The 27962-nt window shown below is 38.8% G+C and overlaps 1 protein-coding gene across 4 annotated transcripts in view; it reads left to right on the top strand.

Annotated features, from left to right (window-relative positions):
* LOC131512343 (probable cation-transporting ATPase 13A4) overlaps positions 1-27962 on the top strand; it is a 155598-nt gene that overhangs the window by 83090 nt on the left and 44546 nt on the right. For 3 of the 4 annotated variants that reach the window (XM_058730867.1, XM_058730866.1, XM_058730869.1), the window contains 8 exons: positions 416-550; positions 4713-4782; positions 15666-15800; positions 18308-18478; positions 19543-19700; positions 20304-20492; positions 23002-23063; positions 26705-26855. In XM_058730867.1, coding sequence (XP_058586850.1) covers positions 416-550; positions 4713-4782; positions 15666-15800; positions 18308-18478; positions 19543-19700; positions 20304-20492; positions 23002-23063; positions 26705-26855 — 1071 coding nt within the window. The remainder of the gene's footprint in view (positions 1-415; positions 551-4712; positions 4783-15665; positions 15801-18307; positions 18479-19542; positions 19701-20303; positions 20493-23001; positions 23064-26704; positions 26856-27962) is intronic. The other variant, XM_058730868.1, reaches the window with a different exon arrangement.

Raw genomic sequence — 27962 nt, 5'->3', positions numbered from 1 at the left:
TTTGTGAATGATAAGGTGCAGCAGTGATTAAAAGTAAGTGCTCCAGGGTCAGCTCCCCGGGTTCAAGGCCTACTCTGTGATTTGTTGCAGCTGTGTGACCTTCAGCAAGTTTCTCAAGAATCTCATGTCTCAGATCTCGAGATCTGAGGCTCAGCTTCTCCATCTTTGCAATGGAGATAAGTAAAAGCTTCTGGGTAATAAGGTAATTATGGAAATTAAATGAGAAAATTCAGGTAAAGTTGCTAAGCACAGTGTCTGGCACATGACAATTGCTGAATAAATACAGTAAGAATGAGAATATTGTATGGGGTGGTTGGTGTCACAGAGATGCTTTTGAAAGCAAACAAGTCAATGAATAGCTCAGGGCGAAGACTAAATATCCCCATTGCCTTCCTGTTTTTGTGTCTGCCAACAGGTTTTAAATCCATTTTACATATTTCAACTCTTCAGTGTCTGTTTGTGGTTTAGTGAAGACTATAAGGAATATGCTTTTGCCATCATAATCATGTCCATCACGTCCATAGCGTTGACGGTATATGATCTCAGAGAGGTGAGTTTTTCCCCCACCAATCTTGTGGCCACAGAAAGGGAACAGTAGGACCTTTATTGAAATACTGTTAGAAAGAAGAATCAGGAAATAGCCATTGCCCACTCCACAATAAATGAGACCAAGTTTGTAAATATCTAGCACAAATATTGATACTCAACAACGTTAGTCCTTTTCCTTCTATTACATCCTGATTCCTAACCTTCCAAGTTATTTTTCCTCCTCTCTTTAGTTTATTCAGGCTGATGAGCCAGAGGAATTTACAAATATCTATGAATTGTGCATAAGTGAAAAAATATGTACAGAGAATACTGTCGAATCTTGAAGATGATGGGAGAGGGTGCAAGGTGGAAGGGTCTGTTTCATAATGACTCTTTGCCTTTTCTAGTTGGTCAGTACTTATTTGTCAAAGCCTGAGTCCAACACTAGGCTTTCTTTATACCCATGCCAGGGGATCTAGGTGCCGTTGGGAAAAAGTCCTGTAGCACAGATTGGTTGATGACACTCTAAATCCATGAATTCCATCCTTATCTGGGCAAGCTTTCTGTAGGTCCCTGGTCAATGCACTGTCCCATTCTCAAAATTAAGAATTCACACCAAATATTTCTCCATGAGAGAGATCTCCTGTTCATCTCATAGTCCACTTCTCTAATTCAGCAGATAATCTCACCACTTGTTCCACAAGGAAGATAGAAGACAGAAGACAGGAATTTGCTCAACTCCCCACTCTCCAACTGTCAAAGGACTCTGTTTCTGTCTCCCACCTGCCCTGCTCTCCCATTATGGAGGAGAAAGGGCCCCTGCCTGTGCTTGCCAAAGCATCCTCTCTGACCTGCTCAGGGTGCTTCTGTGGTCCTTCAATGACCTCCTCACTCCCTCCCCCAAGGGCCTTTCTGTTAGCATTTAAATGTGCTCAAGTAAGGAAGCAACCATTTCTTTTGACCCCGCTTCCACCTGTAGCTACCACTCTACCTCTCTTCTCCCTTTTACAGCAAAACTTCTTTATGCGTGCTTTTGTCACTTATTGATCTCCTGGTCTCTTCTCACTATACTGACCTGATTTCCTCTCTGGTGACTCCATTAGAGAACTCTTGTTAAGATCACCACTATAATCTTAAGGCCATAGGTGGTTATAACATTTTTTTTAAAAATTCCTTTTTAAGGGGCGCCTGGGGTGACTCAGTCAGTTGGGCATCTGACTCTTGATTTCGGCTCAGTTCATGATCTCACGGTTCGTGGGATTGAGCCCGGTGTTGGGCTCTGAGCTGGTCCTGGAGCCTGCTTGGGATTCTCTCTCTCCCTCTCTCTCGGCCCTTCCCCTGCTCACATGCGCGCTCTCTCACTGTCTCTCAAAATAAATACATAAACTTTTTAAAATAAAAATTAAAAACTTCCTTTTTTTAAACTAGTTATTTTTTTCTTAATAGAAAGAGTAATATATGCACGTGATTTTTTTAAAGTTCAAATAGAACACAACGGTATAAATAAAAAGTAAATATCCCTCCCAGTTTGGATCTCCCAGTATCCAGGTTCCCTTTCCAAAGGCATTCACTGAGACCAAAAGTTCTATGACCTTGAGCAGTATTAAACACACAGGCACTAATTTGTTTCACACAAATGGAAACACTATGTGCACTGTTGTGCGCTCGCTCCCATTTTCCACCTAATATATGTTAAATATCTTTCATGTCTGCCCAAATATGTTTTCTCTAGATGCACCATAATTTTTTAAACCAGTCTGATGTTGATGGATAGTTAGATTATTTCTAGTCTTTTGCTGTTAAAACAATCACAATTCTTGCACGTGAATCTTTTTACACATCCACATATATGTGTGTTTATAAATATACATAAATTATGTGTATTTATATTACACATGCATATGGATATAACAAGTATACATATGTGTGCTTATATATATTGACATAGAGACATAAAATTTTTATACCTGAAATTACTTAATTATAAACTAGGTATATTGTTTTCATAGGCATCCTCAAAAGGCATCTTAAACAAGTAATACTAATTTGCACTCCTCCCAACAGTAGAGGAGTGTTGGTTTCCCTTATCTTTGCCAATATAAGTGACAATAGAATTGCATAACTTCAACAGCATGTTTTCTATTACAAGTTGAGCACTTGCTCATGTCCTAAGCTATTTGCATTTCTTTCACTGTGAACTGTATTCGTGTCCTTCATTAATTTTTATTGGACTTTTGGTCTTTTGTTTGTTGATTTCATGGTCTCCCTCCTACTGCAGACACTTTTTTTTTTTCACGCTGCAGCTTTTATTAAACTTCTCAGTTGCAATTGATAGTTAACTGCTCCGTTGCTTCTTTTTGAAGCGCTCTTTCCCTGAGACTTCAGAGACAACACACTCTCCATCCTCTCTAGTTGCTCTTTTTCAATCTTTTTTATAGTTCATCCTCCTCTAGTGGCCTTTTGTGGGGGAGGCAGTGTCTCAAAAGCAAAACAATATGCAAACTATACAATGTATACTCTACCGCATGTACAATGTATGTTCTATCTTTCTCTTCCCCTCCACTTGTGCAACCACATTTATTTCTTGTGTTTTCTTCAGAAGAAATTTTTAGGCAAGTCAAGCAAATGCAAATATATGAACCTTGTTTTTCCTTCTTTCTTATGTAAAAGGTAGCATCATTATGTAATCTCCAACCTTGCTTTATTATTATTCATAATAGTATGTCTTCATGGCCTTTTCATGTATGTATATTGAGAGATTCTTCACTGTTCTGATAGCTGTATATACCAATGAGTTCTAAAATGACTTTCAAATTTGTATATATTTCCAGCCCAAACATTTCTTTTGAGTTTGAGACTCATAGATGCAACAACCGATTTGATTCAAAGTCACTTATTTAGGGAAGTTTTCTATTATTGCTTCTATGGGCTGTATATGCTCCAAAAGCATACCTTTTTTTTTTAATTATTGATTGTAATGATACATTTACGTTTGTGACTATTTGATAAATATATTTCTCCCAGTGGTTTGTAAATTCCTTGCTAGTAAGAACTATATCTTTTTTTTTCTTTTTCTTTCTTTTTTTTTTTTGAACATTCTATCCCCACCTCTTAGCATAGTCCCTGACACATAGAGTTTGTGTAATAAATGCTGAGTGAATGAAAAAATGAATAAAAGGATACATTAATAGCAAAACAGTCTTTCACTATGTGTTACTCTATTAATTGTTCTTAGGACATATTAATCAGATTTATAAATGATTTATGCTAGAAGGTTTAGGGGGTGTCATAAATGGCAAAATCAGAAGAAAAAAAAATGAATACACTAGATGATTAGGAGTTTTAACCCCTAGAACCAGATAGTTCTTTTACACAACAGTTTCTTTCTTTTTTAAAAATGTTTATTCATTTTTGAGAGACAGAGACAGAGACAGAGACAGAGCATGAGTGGGGGAGGGGCAGAGAGAAAGGGAGACAGAATCCGAAGCAGGCTCCAGGCTTTGAGCTGTCAGCACAGAGCCGGACGCGGGTGTTGAACCCACGATCTTTGCGATCATGACCTGAGCTGAAGTCGGCCACTTAACATACTGAGCCACCCAGGAACCCCTCTTTTACACAACACTTTCTTTAAAAATGTGAAATCAAATGTAATTTTATTGTGTTTTTCTTTTTTATCCTCTTATTGATTCACTGTCAACGTCCTGTGTATTTCATATATTAAAACAATGTATACTATGAGGAATAGTAGGCACCACTAAAACTCCTTGTAAAGTTACAGATTAAGAACTCTGATGTGGAATAACTCAAAACTGAGATATTGCTTAGTTCTCAAAGCTACTTAGGTATGAACATTTATCTTGAATGACTCAAGTTCTTGATGTTCTCTGCTGAAAGAACTAAATACAAATTTATGGTCATCAAAAACTACTTTGAACAGAGCATGCTGGGAAATTTCTTTCTATCAAAGAACACATACTTCTTACTGCTGGTGAACAGCACAGCAAGTTGGATGACTTTTCAGGTAACTAATAGGCTGCTTGGTCTTTCATTTTTAGCTAGTGCATTCAGTTGGGAACAAGTCAGTGCTCTATCTTTAAAGAGACTAGCACTTTACTGAATTAATACCTGGGACTTCTCCTCAAGTAGAAAAGCCTTTTTTCCCATTTTCCTTTCTTCTTTTTCAGCAATCTGTAAAGCTCCACCACCTAGTTGAGTCACATAATAGCATTACAGTCTCCGTATGTGGAAGAAGAGGTAAGTCTCATTATTTTAGATCTGTGTGTTGTTCATAAGGAATCAAAACGGGATTTAAACTTGTATTCCTGGTTGTTGCTACTACTTTCCTCTTCGTGTGTGTGTGTGTGTGTGTGTGTGTGTGTGTGTGTGTGTGTTTCTGGTGCACTTACTTAAAGGAATGAAGGACTTGATATGTTTTCACCTTAAAAAGAACTTTACTGAGGTAAAATTGACATACAATAAGCTGAACATATTTAAAGTATACAATTTGATAGATTTTGACTTATGTACATCCTTGTAACTATCTATGAAACTATTACCACAATAAAGATAATGACTATCCATTGACCCCAAAAGTTCCTTCTGTCTGTAACCTCTCCCTACCCATCCCCATCCTCAAGCAACTGCCTTGCATGTTTAGAATTTTATATAAATGGCATTGTACAGTGGGCATTTTTTGTCTTTTATAAGATATTTTGGGTTAATTTTACTGGAATCAAAGTTCATAATTATTTTAAAATGCATCTATTTTATTAAGTATATCAATAGTTTATTCCTTTCTATTTCTGAGTAGAGTCCCAGTGTATGGATAGACTAGTTTGTACACCCATTCACCTACTGATGGAAATTTGGGTTGTTTCTAGTATTGGGCTATTATAAATAATGCCTCTATGAAAATTTGTGTACAAGTTTTTGCATGGACATCCACTTTCATTTCTTATGGGAAAATACATAACTGTGGGGCGCCTGGCTGGGTCAGTCCGTTCAGTGACCGACTTTGGCTCAGGTCATGATCTCGCGGTTTGTGAGTTCGAGCCCCGCGTCAGTCTCTGTGCTGACCGCTCGGAGCCTGGAGCCTGCTTCGGATTCTGTGTCTCCCTCTCTGTCTGCCCCTCTCCTGCTTGCTCTCTGTCTCTCTCTCAAAAATAAATAAACATTTAAAAAAAGAAGAAGAAAAGAAAAAGAAAATACAAAAGTGCTAAATGGCTAGGTCATATGGCAGGTAAGTGTTTAACATTTTAAGAAACTGCGAAATTGTTTTAGAAAGTGTTTGTACTATTTTACATTCTTAACAGCAGTGTATGAGAACTGCAGTTGCCCCATACTCTTATCTGCACTTGGTATGCTCAGTCTTTTTAATTTCAGCCATTTTTAACAGGTGTGTAATAATATCTCATTGTAATTTTAATTTGCATTTCCTCAATGACTCATGGCACTGACCACTTTTTCAAGTGCTTATTTTCTACATATATATTTTCTTTGGTGAAGTTAAAATTTTTGTGCTGCTAGATTCACTTTTATTAATTGACTTTTGAGATTTCTTTCTGTATTCTGAATACAAATCTTTTGTCACAAAGATGCCTTGCAAATATCTTTGTCTCACTCTGGGACTTAGCTTTCCATTCTCTTTACAGTGTCTCCCAAAGGGTGGATATTTCTACTTTTGTTAAGGTCCAGTTTATCAAATTTTCCTCTTGTGGATCATGCTTTTTGTGTCAGATCTAAGAAATCTTTGTCTAATCCAAGGTTATCAAGCTTTTCTGTGCTGTCCTAATGTAAATAAGTGCTTAATACATAAATTCTTTTTTTTTTTTAATTTTTTTTTCAACATTTTTTATTTATTTTTGGGACAGAGAGAGACAGAGCATGAACGGGGGAGGGGCAGAGAGAGAGGGAGACACAGAATCGGAAACAGGCTCCAGGCTCCGAGCCATCAGCCCAGAGCCTGACGCGGGGCTCGAACTCACGGACCACGAGATCGTGACCTGGCTGAAGTCGGACGCTCAACCGACTGCGCCACCCAGGCGCCCCGTGCTTAATACATAAATTCTTAATGAATATTTACTCAATAAATTGATGTGAGGTATTTTTTATTTGAAAATGTATTTTTATAACCATACAATGGGAAATATTGGTTATTTTCTTTTTTTCAATTTTAAAAGCTTTATTTAGATGTATTTTATATAACCTATAATATTTAATTTTTATAAAGAGTACTATTTTTTTTAAGTATAATTTATTGTCCAATTTGCTTCCGTACAACACCCAGTGCTCATCCCAACATGAGACATCCTTTGCAAAATGAAGGGTTACAAGCTGGTACCTTCCTTGGAAATCCCCCACATTTGGGAAATTTGTTAAAGGTTAGGGTAGATTGAACAGATTTAACAATATTTAACAACTTTGTTGCATATGAAGTTGGGGAGTACAAGTAGGACACTTTCCTAAAGGACTGAATAGTCTGAATAACTCATTTCATCAAGAAATAATCCATAGTTTTCAAAATGGGATAGTAATTATGAATATAACCTGGTGGCAAAATTCTAGTCTTTCTTTATCCAACCCTTAGGTTGGAACACACCTGGTTCTCAGGAGGAGAGAGGGCTATAATTAACAACTACAATGCATACTTTTCTATCACACAGACAAGCAATAAAAAGCTATAAAATTTGTAGCCCAAACAGAAATGATTTGGGTCCCAGGATCATAATGTTACATAGAATGCAGGGTGATGCCCCCTGTCACCCTTCCTCTCAGACCTCCAAGTGATGGGGTTCTTTCCAAAAGGGGAATGTCCTTCATGAGAGAGAAAAAAGCCACATTCAGATTAAATTAAGTGCCGTGTTTTTGTTTGAACAATTGGTAGCAAAAACCAGGCTGTTTGCTTAGCTTTATTTACTTATGGTGGCTAAGAGTTTGTGGTTGCTGCTGGCAAATTGGGTGCTTAGCAGGGTTTATAACCAAGTTAGCTTTGGTGAGTGGAAGAACACGTCTTTGAACTCATAAATAATCAGCAACACTGCCACTATATTCCTTTCATGAGACTATCGGTGAAGTCCTTGGTGGCTAGCTGATAACCATGAGTGTATTGTTTTTGTTTCTGTTTTTCTCCAGGTGTAAAAGGCCTCCTTCAGAGTAGACATCATTAATGAGGCTTCTAATGGACAAATATACTTTCAATCTTTCAGGACAATCCTTTGCTTCCTACTGTAAATTAGTATCGATCTGGTCTTCTAGTTATTTCTCCTTTCAGGCACAATAGGAAAATTAATGTAATAAGTAAAGTTCTGCCTGCTGTGAAGCTTTTCTTCTTCACGGTCATTCTGGGACCCTTTTAAGCCAGGATCTAAAACCATGAAATATTTGGGATTCTTTCTTGTCTGTTAATGATCACAAAAAAACTTCGTCTGAGGTCTTTGATGTACAATAAGGAACAGACAACAGAATGACAAAATTGGGAAGACATGTTGGGAGATGAGAAAAATGTTCTTAAAATTCACTTGGATTTTAAAAATCTGATTGAGTCTTATTTTGTTTATAACTCTTCTACTTGATAATTGAATCTTGTTGGAAACTCATAATTTATAATGGCCAGTCATATCAGATAACGTTAAATTAATGATAGACAGGTAAAGGCTCTGGTTTTTAGTCTCCCTCAGAGATTAATAGAAACAAACAAACAAAAACTACATTGGATTCTAGAATTTTCATAGTTTTAGGTTTCTTATTTAGATCTATATTGTATTTTGAATTTTTTTAAAGATTGAATTTCATTTTTTTTTTTTTTGCAAATAGACATTCAAATGTTCCAATATCATTTGTTGAAAAGACTATCCTTTCTTCACTCAGTTGCCTTTGCATCTTGGTAAAAAATCGGTTGTTCATATACAGGCAGATCTGTTTCTAGACTCCCTATTCTATTCTACTGATCTATCTGTCTGTCTTTATACCAAAGCCACAAGGTGGCTTTATAATTAGTCTTAAAATAGCATAATGCAGTCATCCAACTTTGTTCTCTTTTTCAGAGTTGCTTTGGTGATATCGGGCCCTTTGCATTTCCATAGGACTGTTAGAATCATCCTATCAATTTCTAACAACAACAAAAAAAACCATGATGAGATTTTGATTAGGATTGTGTGAAATCTGTAGATCAATTTGTGGAAAGTTGACATATTAATAAATTTGAGTCTTCTGACCTGTGGACATAGTATGTCTCTCCATTTATTTGATTTTGGTTAATTTGGTCTTTCTCTCAGCAATATTTCACAGTTTTTGGTGTGTGGGCCTTACACATTCTCTCTAAGATTCATTCTTAAATATTTCATGATTTTGATGGTCTTGTGAATGGTATTTTTAAATGTAAATGTTCAATTGTTCGTTTGCCAGTAGTTTCCTCAAATGCATGTGATGATTCATCTCTAAGCACTCTTGGGTCTGTATTCTGAACTCATAGAGACCTCTGGATTTTGTCTGGGTTCCCCTTCCCTGCACAGTGGCCTGGGAAGTCTCTAAAGGCAGTAAACTAAGCAATTGCAAGGCACCTTCACTTGTTTTCTCTTTTGTTGCTTATGTTCAGTGCCCCAAAACCATTGTTTCACATATTTTGTATGGGTTTGGTTGTTTCTGATGGGAAGATAAATCTGTTCTTTTTTACTACTTCTTGGCTGGAAGTGAATCTTGACCTTTTAAAAATAATCTGGTCATTTTCTTGCTTAATTTTTTATGATGAAACATTTCGCATACAGACAATAATGGAGAGAATACAATAATGACACCCATGTAGCTTTCACTCAGAATCAATGATTATCAGCTCATTGAATCTTTTTTTTTCCAACTGTCTTACTACCTCCTTCACTCTATATTTATTTTGTTGCTATTCCAGATATCACGTGATTTCATTTGAAAAAAATTCAGTATATATGCAAAATATAACAATTCCTTTTAAATTTCTTTACCTAAAAAAAAATAAAATAGCTCCATAATTTAAAAAATCAATTATATAGAAGTATTCAAATTTTCTTAGTTGAGTCACCAGTGTGTGTTTATACATGTATATACATCTTCAAATCAGGATCTAAATAAAGTCCACATACTGCAATTGATTGATAAGTCTCCTCTAGTTTATTTTTTATAATAATTTTTTAAATGCTTATTTTTAGAGAGATAGAACATTGGAGAGAAAGAGAGAGAGAGAGAGAGAGAGAGAGAGAATTCCCAGCAGGCTCCACACTGTCAGCATGGAGCCGACTCTCACAAACTGTGAGATCATGACCTGAGCCCAAATCCAGAGTCAGATGCTTAACCGACTACACCACCCAGGGGCCCCAAGTCTCAAGTTTATTTTAACTCTACACATTCCCTCCTCCATATCTTACATTTTCCTTGCAAATTTTTTTGTTGTTGTTGAAGAAAGGAAGTGCTTCATCCTGTGGGTTCTACAGTTTGGGGTATGTTGATTGCATATTCATAAAATTATTTAACTTGATTTTCTATTGCTTGCAATTCCTGTAAATTGGTAGTTAGATCCAAGGCTTGAGTTTTTGGCAAGAATACTTTATAGTTGATATAGTGAACTTCTTTTTTTTAAGTTTATTTATTTATTTTGAGAGCAAAGGAGAGAGAGAACTCATGAGCAGGGGAGAGGCAGAGAGAGAGAGAGAGAGAGAGAGACAATCTCAAGAAGGCTCCACACTGTCAGGGCAGATGTGGGGCTCAATCTCAGGATGGTGAGATCATCCTGAGCTGAAATCAAGAGTCAGACCTTTCACCAACTGAGCCACCCAGGTACTCTGATATTGTGAACTTCTAAAATGGGAGGTGCATACTATCTGATTATCTTCTTTTTGTGACATTAGCAAACAAATGTTTATGACCTAGATTTACTATTTCATTAGGAGTTTCAAATTTCTACTTGTATCATACCATCTTCACACACTAAGCGGAATATTTCAGTAAAGAAAAACCCTCCTCAACTATTTCATTACCCTGAGATTCAGTTTGTTTAAGAAATAAAAGATTAATATTTGATTTTTTTTTTTATGTACCAGCTTTGAAAATAATGGGTTGATCCTCTAGCATTATCCAAAGGATTTTTTTTTTTAGAGTCAATATGGATGTATCATGTTAAACGTTGTTGGTACATTTCTCTCCATGGCAATTTTTATTCTTACTGTGCTCAAATTGTCTCATCTTTGGCCGTTGAGTGCCTCCTCAGGTTGGCTTCTGAATTCTTTTGCCATGACTTCAGCAGTCTTTGAAAATTTTATTGCTTTCTGATACGGTATGATATTCCACGTTCATCTGGAACAGTTCTGCTCTAAACCTGGACACATCCATTTTTCCAAAGAGCTCTTAGTAATGGTAGTTAGAGACCTCAAACAGCGCACTAGAAGTGCTCGTTTCTACATGTTAGTCACTGTTGCTAGGCCTTTTTAGGAGACAGATGTAGGAAATAATTTATTTCTTTTTTTAAATGTTTATTTATGTTTGAGAAAGAGAGAGAAACAGAGTGTGAGCAGGGGAGGGGCAGAGAGAGGAGACACGGAATCCGAAACAGGCTCCAGGCTCTGAGCTGTCAGCACAGAGCCCAACGCAGGACTCGAACTCACGAACCGCGAGATCATGGCCTGAACCAAAGTCAGCACTTAACTGACTGAGCCACCCAGGCACCCAGGAAATAATTTCTTAAAGATGCAATACATTATGAGTTCGTACTGGCCTTTCTAATTCAAGTTTAGAGCTATGGGCTTTTTACTTAACTTTGTTGATTGTTGATTGTTGATTGTCTCTCCTTTCTCTATCTCAAGTGTCCTGATTCTCAATGATAGCAACAAATTACTCATTTGCTCTGTTCCTTATACACACTAATCTTAGAATAGCAAACCAAGACACCCTGCAGGAATGTAATTCCTAAAAACAATTTCACGTTTTGTTGGAATTCTTCTTTTCTCCCACTTATGATATGCCATTTCAAATGTACAAATTATACATTTTTTTAAAAAAATTACGTTTCAGTGTTACTCAAAATGATTCTTCTCTGTTTATGTCAACAATTTGATAGGGTCATCCCATTCATTTTGCCTTAGGTTTTTAGTGTTAGCTTTTCAAATTTGTTTTTTGTATTCCTTTATGTAGATATTATACACAAATATATATAGTATAAAATATAAATGTATAAATTTAATAAAATTATATATATAATGTATAAATTATAAATTAGATAAAATGTGTATTATGATTACATAAACTATCTGCATGGTTCAAAAGATCTTAAAGGTCTTAAATCCATAAGACAAGACATTTGGGAGAGTCAGGCTCCTATCCCTCTTTATCTACCTTGTGTAATCTCTATAAGAATCATTTTTGTTTGCTTTTGATTTATTCTTACATTTAACGGATACAAAAGTTATATATAATATCCATATCTGTATCGCATGTATACAGAAGATTATATATATTTATACTGCTGTTTAGATGACAGGGATATGCCATACACATTTAACTTATATTTCCTGGTGTGTATGTTTTACATGCTTTATTTTAATTGAAGTATAGTTGACATAGAATGCTATATTAGTTTCAGGTGTATTTAAAATTTTTTTTTTCAACGTTTTTTATTTATTTTTGGGACAGAGAGAGACAGAGCATGAACGGGGGAGGGGCAGAGAAAGAGGGAGACACAGAATCGGAAACAGGCTCCAGGCTCCGAGCCATCAGCCCAGAGCCCGACGCGGGGCTCGAACTCACAGACCGCGAGATCGTGACCTGGCTGAAGTCGGACGCTTAACCGACTGCGCCACCCAGGCGCCCCAGTTTCAGGTGTATTTATATACTTAACTGTGTTTCATAGAGAGTCTTTCATAATGGGATATAGAAATAGTTTTCGTGTGTGATTTCAGCTGTATAGTACTCTTGTGTATGGCGGAGCCATTGTTTATTCAACCAATTCTCTATTGAAGTATGTTTTTTATTGTTGTTTTTTAGTTTTTACTGTTACAGATAGTGCTGAAGTAAAAAGGCTTGTTTGTGCATATGTCTTTTCATATTGCCACCAGTTTATCTTTCGCATTGATTTCGAGAAGTAAAATTGCTGAGTTAAAGGATGGATGTGTGTATGTACTTTTGCTACGTACATATTGCTAAATTTCTTTCCATGGAGATGGTACCAACTTGCATTTACACCAGAAATTGTGAGAGTGCCTGTGTCTTCATGGCCTTGTCAACAGACTATGCCGGCAAACTTTTAGATTTTTCTAATTATATAGATGGGCAATGTTATATGTATGTATTTATTTTTTTTTTCTTTTTTAAGGGAATAACTTGACTCTTAGAGAAAAGTTGCCAGAATAGTTCAAATAACTTTTTCCCTAAGCAATTTGAGAGTAAGTTGCCAAACTAAGGCTCCATGACTCTTACCTATTTTAGTGTGTGTTTCTTTTTTTTTTTTTTTTTTTTTTTTTTTTAACATTTTTTATTTATTTTTGGGACAGAGAGAGACAGAGCATGAACGGGGGAGGGGCAGAGAGAGAGGGAGACACAGAATCGGAAACAGGCTCCAGGCTCCGAGCCATCAGCCCAGAGCCTGACGCGGGGCTTGAACTCACGGACCGCGAGATCGTGACCTGGCTGAAGTCGGACGCTTAACCGACTGCGCCACCCAGGCGCCCCAGTGTGTGTTTCTTAAAGACAAGGACGTTCTCCTACATAAATGACAGTGTAGCCGTTACTATCAGGAAGTTAATATTGATATATTAATAGAAACTGATGCTCAGACCCTATTCGAATTTTCCCAGTGGTTAATAATGTTCTTAATAGAAAAGGATTTGGGATCACACAATGGTGTTGTTCAACATATCTCTTTATTTTTCAATCTTCCCTTGATTTTCGTGACTTTGATTCCTTTCACTCTGATTATTTTGTAGAAAGTCTGACAATCTGGATTTGTCTGATGTTTCCTAATAGTTAAATTCAGGTTATGCATTTTTGGCTGGATATCACAGAAGTGATGCTATGTCCTTGTTGCTTCCTCTCAAGTGCTACATAATTTAAATTTGTCCTATTCCTGGTGATGTTAATTTGGATTACTTTGCTAAATAGTACCTGCTAGGTTTCTCCACTGTAAATTTACTCTTTTCCCCTTTGTAATTAATAAATATTTTGTTGAGAGATAATTTGAGATGATATAAATAAACTATCCTCATTAAATTTACCCACTAGTTGTAGTATCCATTGCTATTTCTTGGCTAAATTATTACTTTGATGGTTGCCAAATGGTGATTTTCTAATTTTATCTTTTCTCCTACATTAATTGTAATGTTACTGTAGGAAAAAACTATCTTTCTCCTCATTTATTCATCCATGTACTTATATCATATGGACTCATGAATTCCTATTTTATTTGATGGGTTATAGTTCATTTATCTTTATTTACTGTGATGCTCAAATTGTTACACATTTAGGCAGTGAAAACCTGTTAAATTGGTTTTGATGTTTTTTCTTTCTCCGTATTTCCTTGAGCAACAAAATGTTCTAGCTTATGATACTTTTCTTGGCCCAGCCTTATAATCAGCCATTTCCTTAAGGAACAAGGATTCTTTTTGGGAAGAGGAATAGAATTTAGAAACCAAAATTTGGGCACTAGATATGCACATTATTATTGGGGTTTCACTGCTCCCAGGCCCTCTCAGAGAACAGAATTAGTGAATATATGTATATCAAAAGATAAGCAAACGTATTTTATATATGCGTGTTCTTACATACACATACATTTATATCTATATTATTTCCCTATTTATCTATTGAAAACTATCAGTTTACATTGTTGTCTCTAATTCTAATCTAATACCAAAGAGTTTATTCTAGGTATATTTCCATCTATATTTGTAAGTTCCTTTCTTTATGAGAAACCTGACTCCTATTAGCCTCATTATATCTACTGATTCTATCAATCCCTGCTGAGCGGAACCCAACATCCATCATTACTGATGCCCTCCCCTACTTCCATGTAGACCCTTTTTCACCCTTCTTGGATTCCAACATCCCACACCAGGCCACTGTCACCAATGTGGCCCTTCTCTCCCTCCTTGGGCTCTAACACCCTGCACCGGGTCATGTGAACACCTGTCCATTCTGCTTAGGCTCCAAAACTTGCAGCAGGCTGCCCCCACACCCCACACCACCCAACCTTCTGCAAGGATGCCTATCTTATTTAACCCCTCTAGCTTTGGGATTGAGTAAAGAAGGAAAAAGGTAAAAGAAAGCAGACGGGAGGAGAGGAAGGAAGGTAGGTAGGAGGGAAGGAACTTTCATTTTTTAAATTATGAGTAAGAATGAGATCTCTTCAAATGTTTAGCATGCCATTTGCATTGTGCGTATGCCTCTGTGTGTATGTGTGTGTATGTGTGTGTGTGTGTGCATGTATGAATTGTTAACATCTCTAGCAATTTTGCTATAGTCATTTGCTGTACATCCCTTTTTTTCAGGAATTCTTTATATATTAGGAATATTAATCTTTTGTAATGTAATGTACTGTAAATTTCAAATACGTTTTCTAAATTTGTCTTTAGGTTTTTTCTCTGTTTTCATTTTATGCAATTTATTACTTTTTTCTCTTAATTGTTCTCAGATTTTGAATCAACATTGAGGAATAGTTTCCTTTTTTAAAAATATAATGTATTCTCAAGTTAGCTAACATACAGTGTATATAGTCCGCTCTTGGCTTCAGAAGTAGATTCCCACGATTCACTGCTTACATACAACACCCAGCCCATTCCAACAAATGCCCTTCTCAATGCTTATCACCCATTTTCCCCTCTCCCCTACCCCCCCATCAACCCTCAGTTTGTTCTCTGTATTTAAGAGTCTCTTATGGTTTGCCTCTCTTGCTGTTTGAAACTATTTTTCCCCTTCCCTTCCCCCACGGTCTTCTGTTAAGTTTCTCATATTCCACCTATGAGTGAAAACATGATGTCTGTCTTTCTCTGCCTGACTTATTTCACTGAGCATAATACCCTCCAGTTCCATCCACATTGCTTTTTCATTGATTTCCAGTTAAGCTAGATGTTGGACTAGTTGTTGTGAGAAAAAAAATCTGACTTGACTCTGCCATCTCACACTTTCAGCTGGAGTCCAAGAGCTGGAATCACGCTTCCTGGTACCCGGAGATCTATTAATTTTGACGGGGAACAAAGTGCAAATGCCATGCGATGCCATCCTGATTGATGGCAGCTGTGTGGTAGATGAAGGCATGCTGACAGGTACGGTTCTGTCTCACAACTTACAGCCTTGGCAAGCTCTCCCAGGTTCCTTCTCTATCAGAACAACAGTGGCAAAGCTGGGGCTTGCTGTGGGATATTACACTCCCACAATTCTTACTTGACTGTCCTGCTCTGGATGGGAGAGTTCAAATTAAAGCTGCTTTCTGTGTCCTATGTTTGATACAGTTTTAATTTTCTGAGTGCTTAGCATTTTCTTCTTGAACAAAGGTTATTGCAACCCTGTCGCTTTACCTTAAAAGACTGTAGAGATCATTAGACATTTCAAATCATCTGTGACTTTTATGTTCCGTATTTTCACATAAATTATATCTTTTGATAAACTTGGAAGATATGAAAGCTATTGATGACATCCTGAAACCCAGAAGGTCAAGTCCAAGCTCTTCCCTGCCTTGGCTTGAATATGTGAAAAGGTTCACGACAAAGGATTTGTCACACATCTGCTGCCTGAAAACACACTGGGACTTTAGGACTAATTGAATTTCATTTTTAAGTAGTATGCTGCTAGAGCAGGGAGGGACCTTAGAGGTCACTGCATCTCATGGATATGGAAGCTGAGGTCCAGAGAGAAGAGACCTTGGGATCACAGTGCTTCAAGTTCTCACGAGTGCACATTTGAGGAGATGTTGTGCCAACATTTCTGTAAGATAAAGAAGAATCATAAAGGTTTTTTCACAGATGGACTAGGGGGCTGAGAAGACACATTGACATACTGTGGTTCCCACTGAAGCCAAAATTGAATCCATTTCTCTAGGACAGACCAGGAAGGCATGAAATGGAGACAAGAACATGTATCTTTCTTCTATGTAACTTTACCAAAAAATGTTTTTTTATTTTTTTATTAAAAAAGGTTTTTTTTAATGTTTATTTATTTTTGGAGACAGAGAGAAACAGAGCATGAACAGGGGAGGAGCAGAGAGAGAGGGAGACACAGAGTCGGAAACAGTCTCCAGTCTCTGAGCTGTCAGCACAGAGCCCAACATGGGGCCCGAACTCACGAACTGTGAGATCATGACCGAACCAAAGTCAGACACTCAACCGACTGAGCCACCCAGGCGTATGGTCTCCCCCCACCCCAATTTTTTTAATGCGTGGCAGGCCATGTTTCTTCATATAAGGAATCCGTAGATTTGTAAAATTCCTTTAGTGCTGGGACCTCTGCAATGCTAAGTACCTTTCTTCTGGCAAAAAGTGGCCCTACTACAGTGGGACATATCTCTGACTTTGTACTGCCCACTTTTCAAAGGCCAGTGGAAGGCTTTACAAGGTTTATTCCACAGATCAGACCCTAATTACTTCCTCAACGTCATTCACCACCCTGTATTAGCACTTCAGCCCACTGCTATCTGCTCCTTCCATGTCACTGGCAGCAGTCACCCATGTCCCAATTGCCAAACCCAATGGATTCTTTAGATTTCTCTTCTTGTTGACCTCTCTGCTGCTTTTGATGATTCTGACCATCTTTCCTTTTGGAAAACTCTCTTCCCTAACTGTCCAAGATAGCAACCTGCCCATGCTGCTCCTGATTGTTGGTAGTGCTCAGAGCTATGTCCTAGTCCTATCCTCTTCTATCCTCACTCTTGATCCCTCAGTAATCTTCTCTCTCCTGTGACTTTAATCATAGCCTGTAAGGTGGTGAACTTTGAGTAAATGTCTCTGGTCTAGGCTTCTCCCTTGAACTCCAGACTCAAATAAATAAATGCAAGACGTCTCAACATAGCCATCCCACAAGACATCTGCAACTCGTGGTGAACATAAAGCAACTCTTCCTTCCTCCTATAATCCCTCTGTTGATGACTAATGCCACCCTCTGCTCATTTCCCCAAGTTGGAAACCAAGAAGCCATTTTGAATTTCTCTGTTCCTATGACCTCCCAATATAAAACCCTCCCCAAGTTTTGTAACTTCTTACCTTCTTATTTCTCAGCTCCTGGACTTCTTTTTACTCTCACTGCCTGCTGCCATAAGTCAGACTTTGTTCTCTCCATCTGGATGTCCAGCTTCCAACCTCACCAGACTTCAATCCATTCCCTGTACTGCAGATAGAGTACTCTCTCTCTTGTACATGAATATGATATTACTCTCCTGAAAAAAACACTTAAATATCTCCCCACTCCCTTCTGCCACTAATGCCTACAAAAACCATGTAAACACTTAAATATGTGCACCTAGGGCCTCCCTGCTTTGGTTTCCTGCACAGGTCTCATGGCCCCTCACTCCCCATGCCCCACATTCTGGACCTCACAACTTGCTATTCCCTACACAGCTATTTCTAGCCTTCTTTAATGTCCTTGTTGGATGTTACAATACTTATAGTATTTATAATACATTATTCTTATTTATTGGGACTACAAATCTCCTAAAAAACAATCTCCTTGTATCCCTAATACCTAGGGTTGTCCCTGCCTCCCCCTGCAGGCTTATAACAAACGTCCACCGCATGCCTAGTGAGTGCATACGTGATTTAAATGAGATGTTTGTTTTCTATAGGAGAAAGTATTCCAGTCACTAAAACTCCATTGCCCAAGATGGAGAGCTCCATGCCCTGGAAAACGCAGAGTGAAGCCGACTATAAAAGGCATGTCCTTTTCTGTGGGACAGAGGTTATCCAAGCTAAGGGAACATGCTCCGGGACCGTGAGGGCGGTGGTGCTGCAGACTGGTGAGTGAGCATCCCTTCTTTGGTATGTTACTTTAATGAAATATTTTTGCTCAGTGTGTCTAGTGCCTGAAATCTATTAGGTAAGCAATAGTCTTTCGATAACGAACCAAACCTATTAAAGTTCCATATTTCAAGTGTGAATTGCACTATGGCACATGCCTTTTAGTCAACAAAATACCTATGACAATAATTACTATTAACATGTTTTGTAGTTTAGAAACTATCTCTATATATCAAACCTGCACAGCAAAGATGCTTGTTCCCACTTCGTACATAAATAGGCTGAGGTCAGCACAATCTGAACAAACTTAAAAAAAAAAAAAAAATCACATAGCTAGTCACTGAAAGACCTGGGTCTAGAACTTAGATCTTTTAGCCCCAAATCCCAAGTTTTTCTAGCCAGGGTTAGAAATTGAAAACTTAGGCGCCTGGGTGGCTCAGTCGGTTAAGCGTACAACTTCAGCTCAGGTCATGATCTCACGGTTCGTGGGTTCGAGCCCTGCATTGAGCTCTGTGCTGACAGCTCGGAGCCTGGAGCCTGTTTCGGATTCTGTGTCTCCCTCTCTCTCTGCCCCTTCCCCACTCGTGCTCTGTCTCCCTCTGTCTCAAAAATAAATAAACATTAAAAAAAATTTTTAAAAGAAATTGAAAACTTGACACTGAAAAGTATTAGAAATTAAGTCCATCAGTATTTACTGGGTCCTATGGTTTAATTTCAAGTAACGTGTGTGTGTGTGTATGTGTGTGTGTGTGAGTCGTTTCCTTAAAATGAAGTTATATTGGGCAAGGCTGTGTTCTGATCCCAGTGTGGTGGTTTCCTATCTCTGGGTCACATTGATTTTGGAAGTAGAGAGAAGAAAGATCAGAAGGGAATAGGCTCTGAAAAAGTAAGATATTTCCATTCTAGCACTCAGGTGTCTTCCCAATTATCCTTTAATTGTGTTTGGGTTTAAGCACTGTTGAAATATCTCTAGAGAAAAACAAAGGCCATGTTGAGGCTTAGAAGCGTGCTAGTAGTAGGATTTGTCATCCTAAGAATGTGGATTGTGTGTTTGTTACTTCAGGATTCAACACTGCAAAAGGCGACCTCGTGAGATCCATTCTGTACCCGAAGCCAATGAATTTTAAGCTTTACAGGGATGCCATCAGGTTCCTCCTGTGCCTTGTAGGGACAGCAACCATTGGGATGATCTATACTTTGTGCGTCTATGTGCTCAACGGGGTAAGTTGCTTTTGTTCTTTTACTACATGCACACGTAACACTCATGGAGGTAATTTATACTCTGCATGTTAACCTTAATCTCAGCTATGGTTTATAAACCTGGGAAACAAAGCCAAATACTGATACCTGCACATGTACTCACAGTTCGCCAATATGAGAGATTGATCCCCAAGTAATATTATAACAATCAGAACTAGAGGGGCAAAACGCTGTTTCCTGAGCTACCAACAGTGCCTCTCATCTTGTACACTTCTTACACCATGTTTTCATTTTCGATCTGAGAATATGTTTATCCCAGTAACATAGTATTTTGGCATTATTAAATAAGAAGCTGAAAATAAAACCTGGATACCCCATGTTGGTGAGGCCATGGCAAATTTGTACATTGTTCTCTGCTGGTAGCAGCAATGACTCATTACAAACTGTTTCATTGCACTTTGGAAAATCTATGAGAGCCATAAACCGTGCATACTTTGTGACCCACTCATCATTTCTGGGAATCTGACCTAAAGAAGTAAACAAAAAGGAGGAAAAAAGTCATATGCACCACGCTGTTCAGGACTGATTTACCTGTAATAGCTGAAGAGTGACTTTATGTACCAGGAGCCTCCAGAGGAGGTGGTGAAGAAAGCCCTTGATGTCATCACAATTGCGGTCCCTCCTGCTCTACCTGCTGCTCTGACCACAGGTATTATCTATGCCCAGAAGAGGCTGAAGAAGAGAGGCATCTTTTGCATCAGCCCCCAGAGGATCAATGTATGTGGACAATTAAACCTTGTCTGCTTTGACAAGGTATGTGTGTTTCACCCTCATTATCATTGCCATTTTTATCATCGTTGTCATCAGGTAGAGGCGCTTCACACTTTTCTGGGGCAGGAAACACAGGATGTGTTATCTACCTTCCTTTTATCTCTGGTTGGATGCGTAATCTAGGAAAGGCACGTCTCTTGAGCTTCCAGATTCTAGGGTTTAGAAGAGGGAGAGTAGGTACTGAACAAGCAGGTCTTTGAAAGTCCTTCCAGCTCTAGTATTCTAAAACACAGTTAATTAAGGTAGCATTCTGTCCCTCCCCAGACAAAACCACATACAAGGAACAAAACTTAAACCCTTCACTGTGGTCCCTGCTTGACCACTACCATGGTCAAGGATATTGCCTAGCGTATAGTCAGTGCCCAATAAATATTTATTGGTTTAATAATGAATAAATAAATAAATAATAATGATAATGATGAATAATAATGAATAATGCATAATTATGAATAAATAATAATTAATCATAATAAATAATGAATGAATTAAAAAGGGAAGAATTTATTTAACTGTATTTTACTTGGGCAGTTGCACTTGGCTATAGGAAAGCTCCAATCAAATCCTTACTGTATTTTCCCATCTGTAGTATATTGCTTAAAATTATTCTTGACTATATGCCAGTTATTCCCAACCAGCCTCTTATTCTACCTCCTCCTGCATATATTCTTTTGGTCTGGTGTCTGCCTATACTGAGTGAGGGTAGGGGCTGTGAGAGCGTAAGGCAGGGATGATGGGCTGTCTTGTGTCCAGGTCTTCATTTATAAAGGGGATTGATGACTGCAGAGAGAGGTCAATGCCTTTGAAAGAAGTTTAACATTACAGTTCTCCTGGTAAGGAGAGGCACAGTCCTGTGGGCCATGGGAGGAATGGCAAGTTTGGATAAGGGATCTGAGGAAATGCCTAGACCAAGGCCTTTACTGGGGTCTCTACGGGGAAGCCAGGTCAGGGCAGGGTAAACAGCTTATGACTGGCTAGTTTGAACGATTTGGGTGAGCTTTGGGCTGCAAGGTAGTCTCTGGCCCTTGGCCCCAGGATGATGAAGGCAGAGGACTATTGCCTCCTGAGGAGTAGGGGCCAGGTAGATGATTAGCTTGCATGTCAAAGGCACGCGGAGTCCCTTACTATCTCTAAGAATTGGCTAGCCCAGGAGATGGAGTCTTTCCTTAGAAAGGTTTTTTAAGATGTCAAATCATCATAATATATAGAAAATTAATACAACACAAGGGTATAATAGGCAGGTGAATATGGGCAAATGAGTGGATTTAGGAAAGCAATAGAGCCGGTGGTTTTGACCAGAGCAAGACGTCAGTAATGGGAGAGGTTTGTACACCTTTGCTATCTGGGTAAGACTTTTGTACATACCTTTCAGGCAGTGCGGAACCTTTGAGAGTGGTTTTTGGTTCTGTTTTTGCTTTTTTAATTGTCGTTCTCCTTTTTCTTACTTTTGTTGTGGCAAAATGAACATTCCATAAAATTTACCGTTTTAACCATCTTTAAGTGGCTTTAAGTGCACTTACATTGTTGCGCAATCATCACCGCCAGCCATCTTGAGAATTGTTCTATCTTCCCAAATGGAAACCCTGTGTCCATTAAACAGGACATTGAGGTTCTTGATGACAGAAAAGTAATAGGATCAGAGCTATATTACATGGTTACTGGACTATCAGAGAGACCTACCACGATCAGAAGGCTAACATGGCTCTTGCCAGCATTTCTGAATTATTTTGTGATCCAATTAGCATAACAAAGAAGAATGTTCTATTTGTGGGGTCATCTCATCCCTGCACTTGGCAAAAGAAGCAGGGGTGGGACAAATCATTATGACATGAATTTGCATAAAATAAGTAATAATTAGGGGTAATTATCATAATTTGCTCTTACTCTGTGTCAGACATTAAATCAAGCACTCTATTTGTATTATCTAATTTGACGTTCACAAAAACCTCATCCGATTATAAGCACATTGTACAGGTAAGGGCTCCAAGTTTCAGAGGGATTAAATAACTCTCCCAGGTCATACAGCTAGTGTTTTAAACGAGTCCAAGCTCTTCATCATTATCCTGTACGGGGAGAAATACCAAAAAGCACCCTCTTTTACCTAACAGGTGTCAAAGAGCAAACCACCTGTTTAGAGCAGGGAAAAAGTCTACTCCCATTACTTATTTCTGATGACATACTTTTATCTTCTACTGTAAAACCTGGGACTCACCTACTTTATAGCTCTTACAGGCTTACCAAGACTTTCCCATTAGATCCTCACAACCAGCCTCTGAAGTCTGTAAGACAGATACCGTTTTCTTCCTTTATTGCCAGCTTGGTACAACTGGTAGGAGCCGTCCAAGCTTCTGCCGAGGACCCCAGGATTCCCACCTGACTGTGTCCTTCCTTGAGGTGCTGATTTCAGTAACGTGTTTGTGACATATATTTCCCTGTTAAAACATACCTTATGGGCTGTCGCTTCAGAGTAAACCGAGCCCTCGTTTCTGTTTAGACAGGCACCTTAACAAGGGATGGTTTGGATCTCTGGGGAGCCGTGCCCTGCGATAGGAGTGGGTGAGTACCTGGGACTGAATGCACTGGAGTTTCTCTTTTCCCAGAGAAAATACTCTGCATTTTCTCCTGAAAATTAATAATGAAGACATTTTGGCTTCAGAGCAGTGGTTGCCAGAGTGCCTTCATGTAATGTCTCTTTGGAGCACTTCCAAGTCTTACTGAAACATGCATAGCTCCCTACACCCTGTTCCCTGCCCCATTCCACTCGCAAACCTAGGAGACAGAGGGGTTTCGCGTCTTTGCTAAGATGTGATTTGTAAAACCATTTTAAAATTTTTTTAATGTTTATTTATTTTTGAGCAAGCGAGAGGGAGAGAGAGAGAGAGAGAGAGAGCAGGGGAGGGGCAGAGAGAGAGGGAGACACAGAATCCAAAGAAGGCTCCAGGCTCTGAGCTGTCAGCACAGAGCCCAGATCATGACCTGAGCCAAAGTCAGATGCTTAACCAACTAAGCCACCCAGGCACCCTGCAAAAAAATCTTAAAACTGTAATTTGCTGTCAGCATATTAGTGAGGGGCCTGAAGTTGACCCAGTGTACCTGATTTGGAGAATACCAGGACATGGTCCCTCAGGAAGGTAACATTCCTTCTACAAACTGAAGCCTTTCAGTTTGCCTGGAAGGAGAACACTGCACTGACTTGTGCACAGTGAGTTTCAGGAAGAGCAGCAGCCGTGAACCTGTAGCTAATGCACTCATTTTCTTTGGTATTGCAGTTCTGGAAACTCCACCTTTTGGGTGCAGGGCAACTCCTCCTTTCTGGCCAGAAAAGACTCGTTTTTTGGCAATTTTCAGCTCGGAGTGGTATGATTTGCATGGCTCTCTTGTGTGGCCCTCTTGTGGGCATGTCTGACATTGCACCCCCCCCACCCGCTTTTTCTGGTCACTACCTCCATTTGCGAACAGAACACGAACCATCTGACTTTTACATTTTTTTTTAAATGAAAGTATTTCCCCCGTATCCTCACATCCTCCATCACAAAAGCATCTAATACATAAAAGGTACATTGTGGTTCTTCTTATATGCAGGTGACCTATAATTTATCCACAAAATATTTTAATTACGTGTGTGTAATACATTCTCATATGAAAATATTATTTATAAGCAAGTCTATTTCCTGGGTTAACAAATAGACCTCAGTGCTTCTAGCCACTTTGGTCCACAGGAGAAACCTCTTATAAATATTAAACGTTCTCAAGTTCTTTTCATTTCGTCTCAAACATAGATTTAGATATAGACCTGGTCTTCCTGTTCATTTGTATGTTTCCGCTTCAGCTTCCACAAAAAATGTATGTATTTGTTCAAATACGTAAGCATCCTGAGAGTAGTTGGTCTTTTATTTATATTTGTGTTCCTAGTGCTGTAGCACTATACCAGGCACATGGGCACACATAACAGGTGCCCAGCAAATGTTTAATTAAAATGAACTTACTATGTTCCACCTTTTTTTTTTTTTAATGTTCCATCTTTTGAATGCTTTTCCACTTATTGAATTCAGGCATCCTCTTATTCACAAAACTTTCTATTTCTAAAAGTAACCTGTCAGGGGCGCCTGGGTGGCTAAGTCGGTTAAGCGGCCGACTTCAGCTCAGGTCGTGATCTCGCGGTCCGTGAGTTCGAGCCCCACGTCGGGCTCTGTGCTGACAGCTCGGAGCCTGGAGCCTGCTTCTGTTTCTGTGTCTCCCTCTCTCTCTGCCCCTCCCCTGTCCGCGCTCTGTCTCTCTCTGCCTTTCAAAAATGAATAAATGTTAAAAATAAATAAATAAATAAATAAATGTAACCTGTCAAATTGAAATAAAAACATTGATACAATGTTTAAGTTATTGATTGATTAATTAAGCCTGCTACTCTTGCTTCCTAAAAGGAAAATTTAAAATTTGAAAAGAAAGATTGCCAAATTTAATTAATAACATCAGAGAAAACCTACTCAATACTAGGTAGAAGTCAGCATTTGACTTACAGGCTATTAAATATCTTCTTGTAAAAGGTAAGCTCATCTTTAATAATTCCTTTCCAAAAATTCCTGCCCAATGTGCCAGATACTTCAAGAACCATTAGAAGGCCACCTGGGCTACTTGAGCAGGATCAATCATAAACATTCAAATAAAAATACAAGGACAAGGATGAGAGAGAGTTCTATTTATTTGTTATACAAACAAGAGTTTGGCCCAGTCCCCAGGAACTCAGAATTATATAGTCAGAATTACGTAGCAATGGCAATATGTGTGCCAACTTAAAAATAAGATTTTTTCCCCTTAATCTGTGCTTTTCAGTGTGAGCTTAAGCATCTGTGTTAATCACGCTGCTGGTGATTGCTTAATGTGTACTAAAATACTGGGGGACATGTTGGAAACCACTAAGACAACTTGAACTACTGATATATAATAATAAATATAATCAACAGGGTCAGTAATCAGCCAAGAGGTTTTTGAACTTGTAGGGAAACTTGAATGAGGAAGCCAGGAAGAAATACGCCTGGATTATGAGTTAGCTCTGTGATGGGGAGGCTTTCAGGAATAAAAGGCTAGAGCAAACTAAGGCCATATTTAAAGAAATTCAGTGCCCATATCATGGGAAATAATAATCTGATCCTGGAGAACATGTTTTAAGACAAAATGTGACACATAAAAACTTTTCCAGTAATGAGTAATTAGGGTGGTAGAGAGGTCTGGAAACTGCACATTGGAGGCACAGCTAGAGGTCCTATGTAGCCCCAGAGGAAGAAGAGATAATAGGGCCACAGCTGAGCTGGTCCACAAATCTGAAACAAGAGCATGTAGACTCTGGCCCCTTGGAAGCACCTGCCCCTCTGAGGTCCCCCACGTAGGATGGGCTGCTTTGTGGACCACCTACGGTGCTCCACGTGTAAGACATGACAGCAAGGCTTCAAAGGACATGCATCTAGTGAACCTGAGGCCACACTTGATGACTTCATCTCTGACTTAGTGAAAGAACCCTGCATGTGACAATTGGAGTTGTACCTCAGTAGGTTTTAGATGAGGCTAGTTTCTATAAAAAAAATGATGGTGATGATGGACGCTAGATGTCAGGATGGAAGAGGGGGACAAAATGTCCTTTTCAAAAATGCTTTTTTTTAAAGTTCTTTATCATTAAAGTCTTTTGGTTTTCCAGGAATTAACTCATTCATTTATTCATTCATACATTTGTTGAGTATCTGCTGTGGGCCAAACGTCAGATATGTTGGAGAGAAAGATGGAAAAATGTATGCCTGCCCTGAAGGGTTGAGTGAAGATGCACATATACACACACAGCCATACAATGAGCTAGCCTGTGCTTCTCACCGCATTGGAAATGAAGCCGTCTGGTAGTTGGGGTGGTAGTGGATGTGTTTCAAACTAAGGGTGATACTTCTAGTTTTTTCTATACCTCTGGGATTAAATCAGTGCCAGAGAAAGAGCAAGGAAAAGAAAGAGTTTGAGACAAACCTCAAAGACCTTTCTCACGCTTGCTGAATTTATAGAAGAATAACGGCTAAATAAAGCATGATTAATTTGGGGGCATTAGAAGATGCATGCTAGTGTAACCATGCATGCTGCAGTAATTTTTCAACAGATTTTTACTTCCACAAGCTCCATTTTAGCATGGATGGATAGACTGAAGGCCCTTCCCTTTTCTCCTTCAGGTTCCAGGAAGTCCACAGCTTTGTGTCCGGCAGGTCTTTGCCATGGGGCCCGCTGTGTGCGGCCATGGCCAGCTGCCACTCTCTGATTCTTCTTGATGGGACCATCCAGGGAGATCCTCTGGATCTCAAGATGTTTGAAGCCACCACCTGGGTAAGATCCTGCTCTGCAGATGACCTAAGAAGCTTCTTCAATGCCAGAGCAATACAGATTTTATCGTATTCAATACTTTCAATATAGAGGTACATGCAGTAGTGATGGACAAACTAATCTAAGTCTGTTTTCCTCATCTGTACAATTTAACTAATAATAGTATCTCCATTGTGGAGTTATTATGAGGATAAATGGAATGATGCATTTAAAAAAAAAAAATCCCTGATAGTGTGCCTGGGACATTGTAGGTTAACCATATTCATACAATTATTCTATATCTTCCAACTCTTGAGACAACATAATTGCTGTATAATTATTTTCCAACTTTTGAGCAATGTCTGGTTGTAAAGTTTTCTAGAACATGGGGATTAGGAAACAGCACTGTCTCCACTGCTTAGGATAATTCATTGTTACCAAAAGTTTTATTCCTATTAAATGAATATTGACTTTGTTTCTAAGACTGGAAGAAATAAAAAGGGAAACGGTGAAAGAGCTTTTGTTGAGATTTTGAAGTAGATTTAAGAGCAAAACGTATAGTTCAGGACCAGGTCTCTGGTTTCCCGGTTCCAGTTTTGGCTCTGCTCTGACTGCTTGACCCTGTGAAGGCATCCCTCTTGTTAAAGTGTTGGCTCCCATGACCTTAAAACAAAAGGGCTTGCATTAGATCAGCAGTGTTCATATAAAACAAACAAACAAAATGAAATAACAGAGCTGGAATCTTTTCTCCAAAGGAAACCTATTCAGAAACATTCTATTAAAAAACCAACAGTTGGAGTTGCTGTGGTTGACATAGAAGATAGACCCTGTGTAATACAGGAAACGCTCGCCACAAGCCCACTCCTACTCCCGGAAGCCCTGTGCAGTTCTAGGCCTCAGTGATTCCCGCGTGCTACCCTGCTAAAGGAGACAGTCTCTAGGGTCCCCTCCAGCGCTAGTGGGATATGGCTCTGTAGCAGTCTGATATCACTCTGCCAGTCCCCCCATTTCTTCTGGGTTACTGTTTTTCTGTATCTTTAAGTAGGAATTACAATTTCCTTTCTGAGATTATTTCAGCTGCTGGATGATATGATTACAAAGCATTTTGACATCTTTGGGTAAAAGGTTCCT

The sequence above is a fragment of the Neofelis nebulosa genome, chromosome 5 (assembly GCF_028018385.1).
Source record: "Neofelis nebulosa isolate mNeoNeb1 chromosome 5, mNeoNeb1.pri, whole genome shotgun sequence".
Lineage (NCBI taxonomy): Eukaryota > Metazoa > Chordata > Mammalia > Carnivora > Felidae > Neofelis > Neofelis nebulosa.
This window is presented reverse-complemented; position numbering and strand designations above follow the sequence as displayed.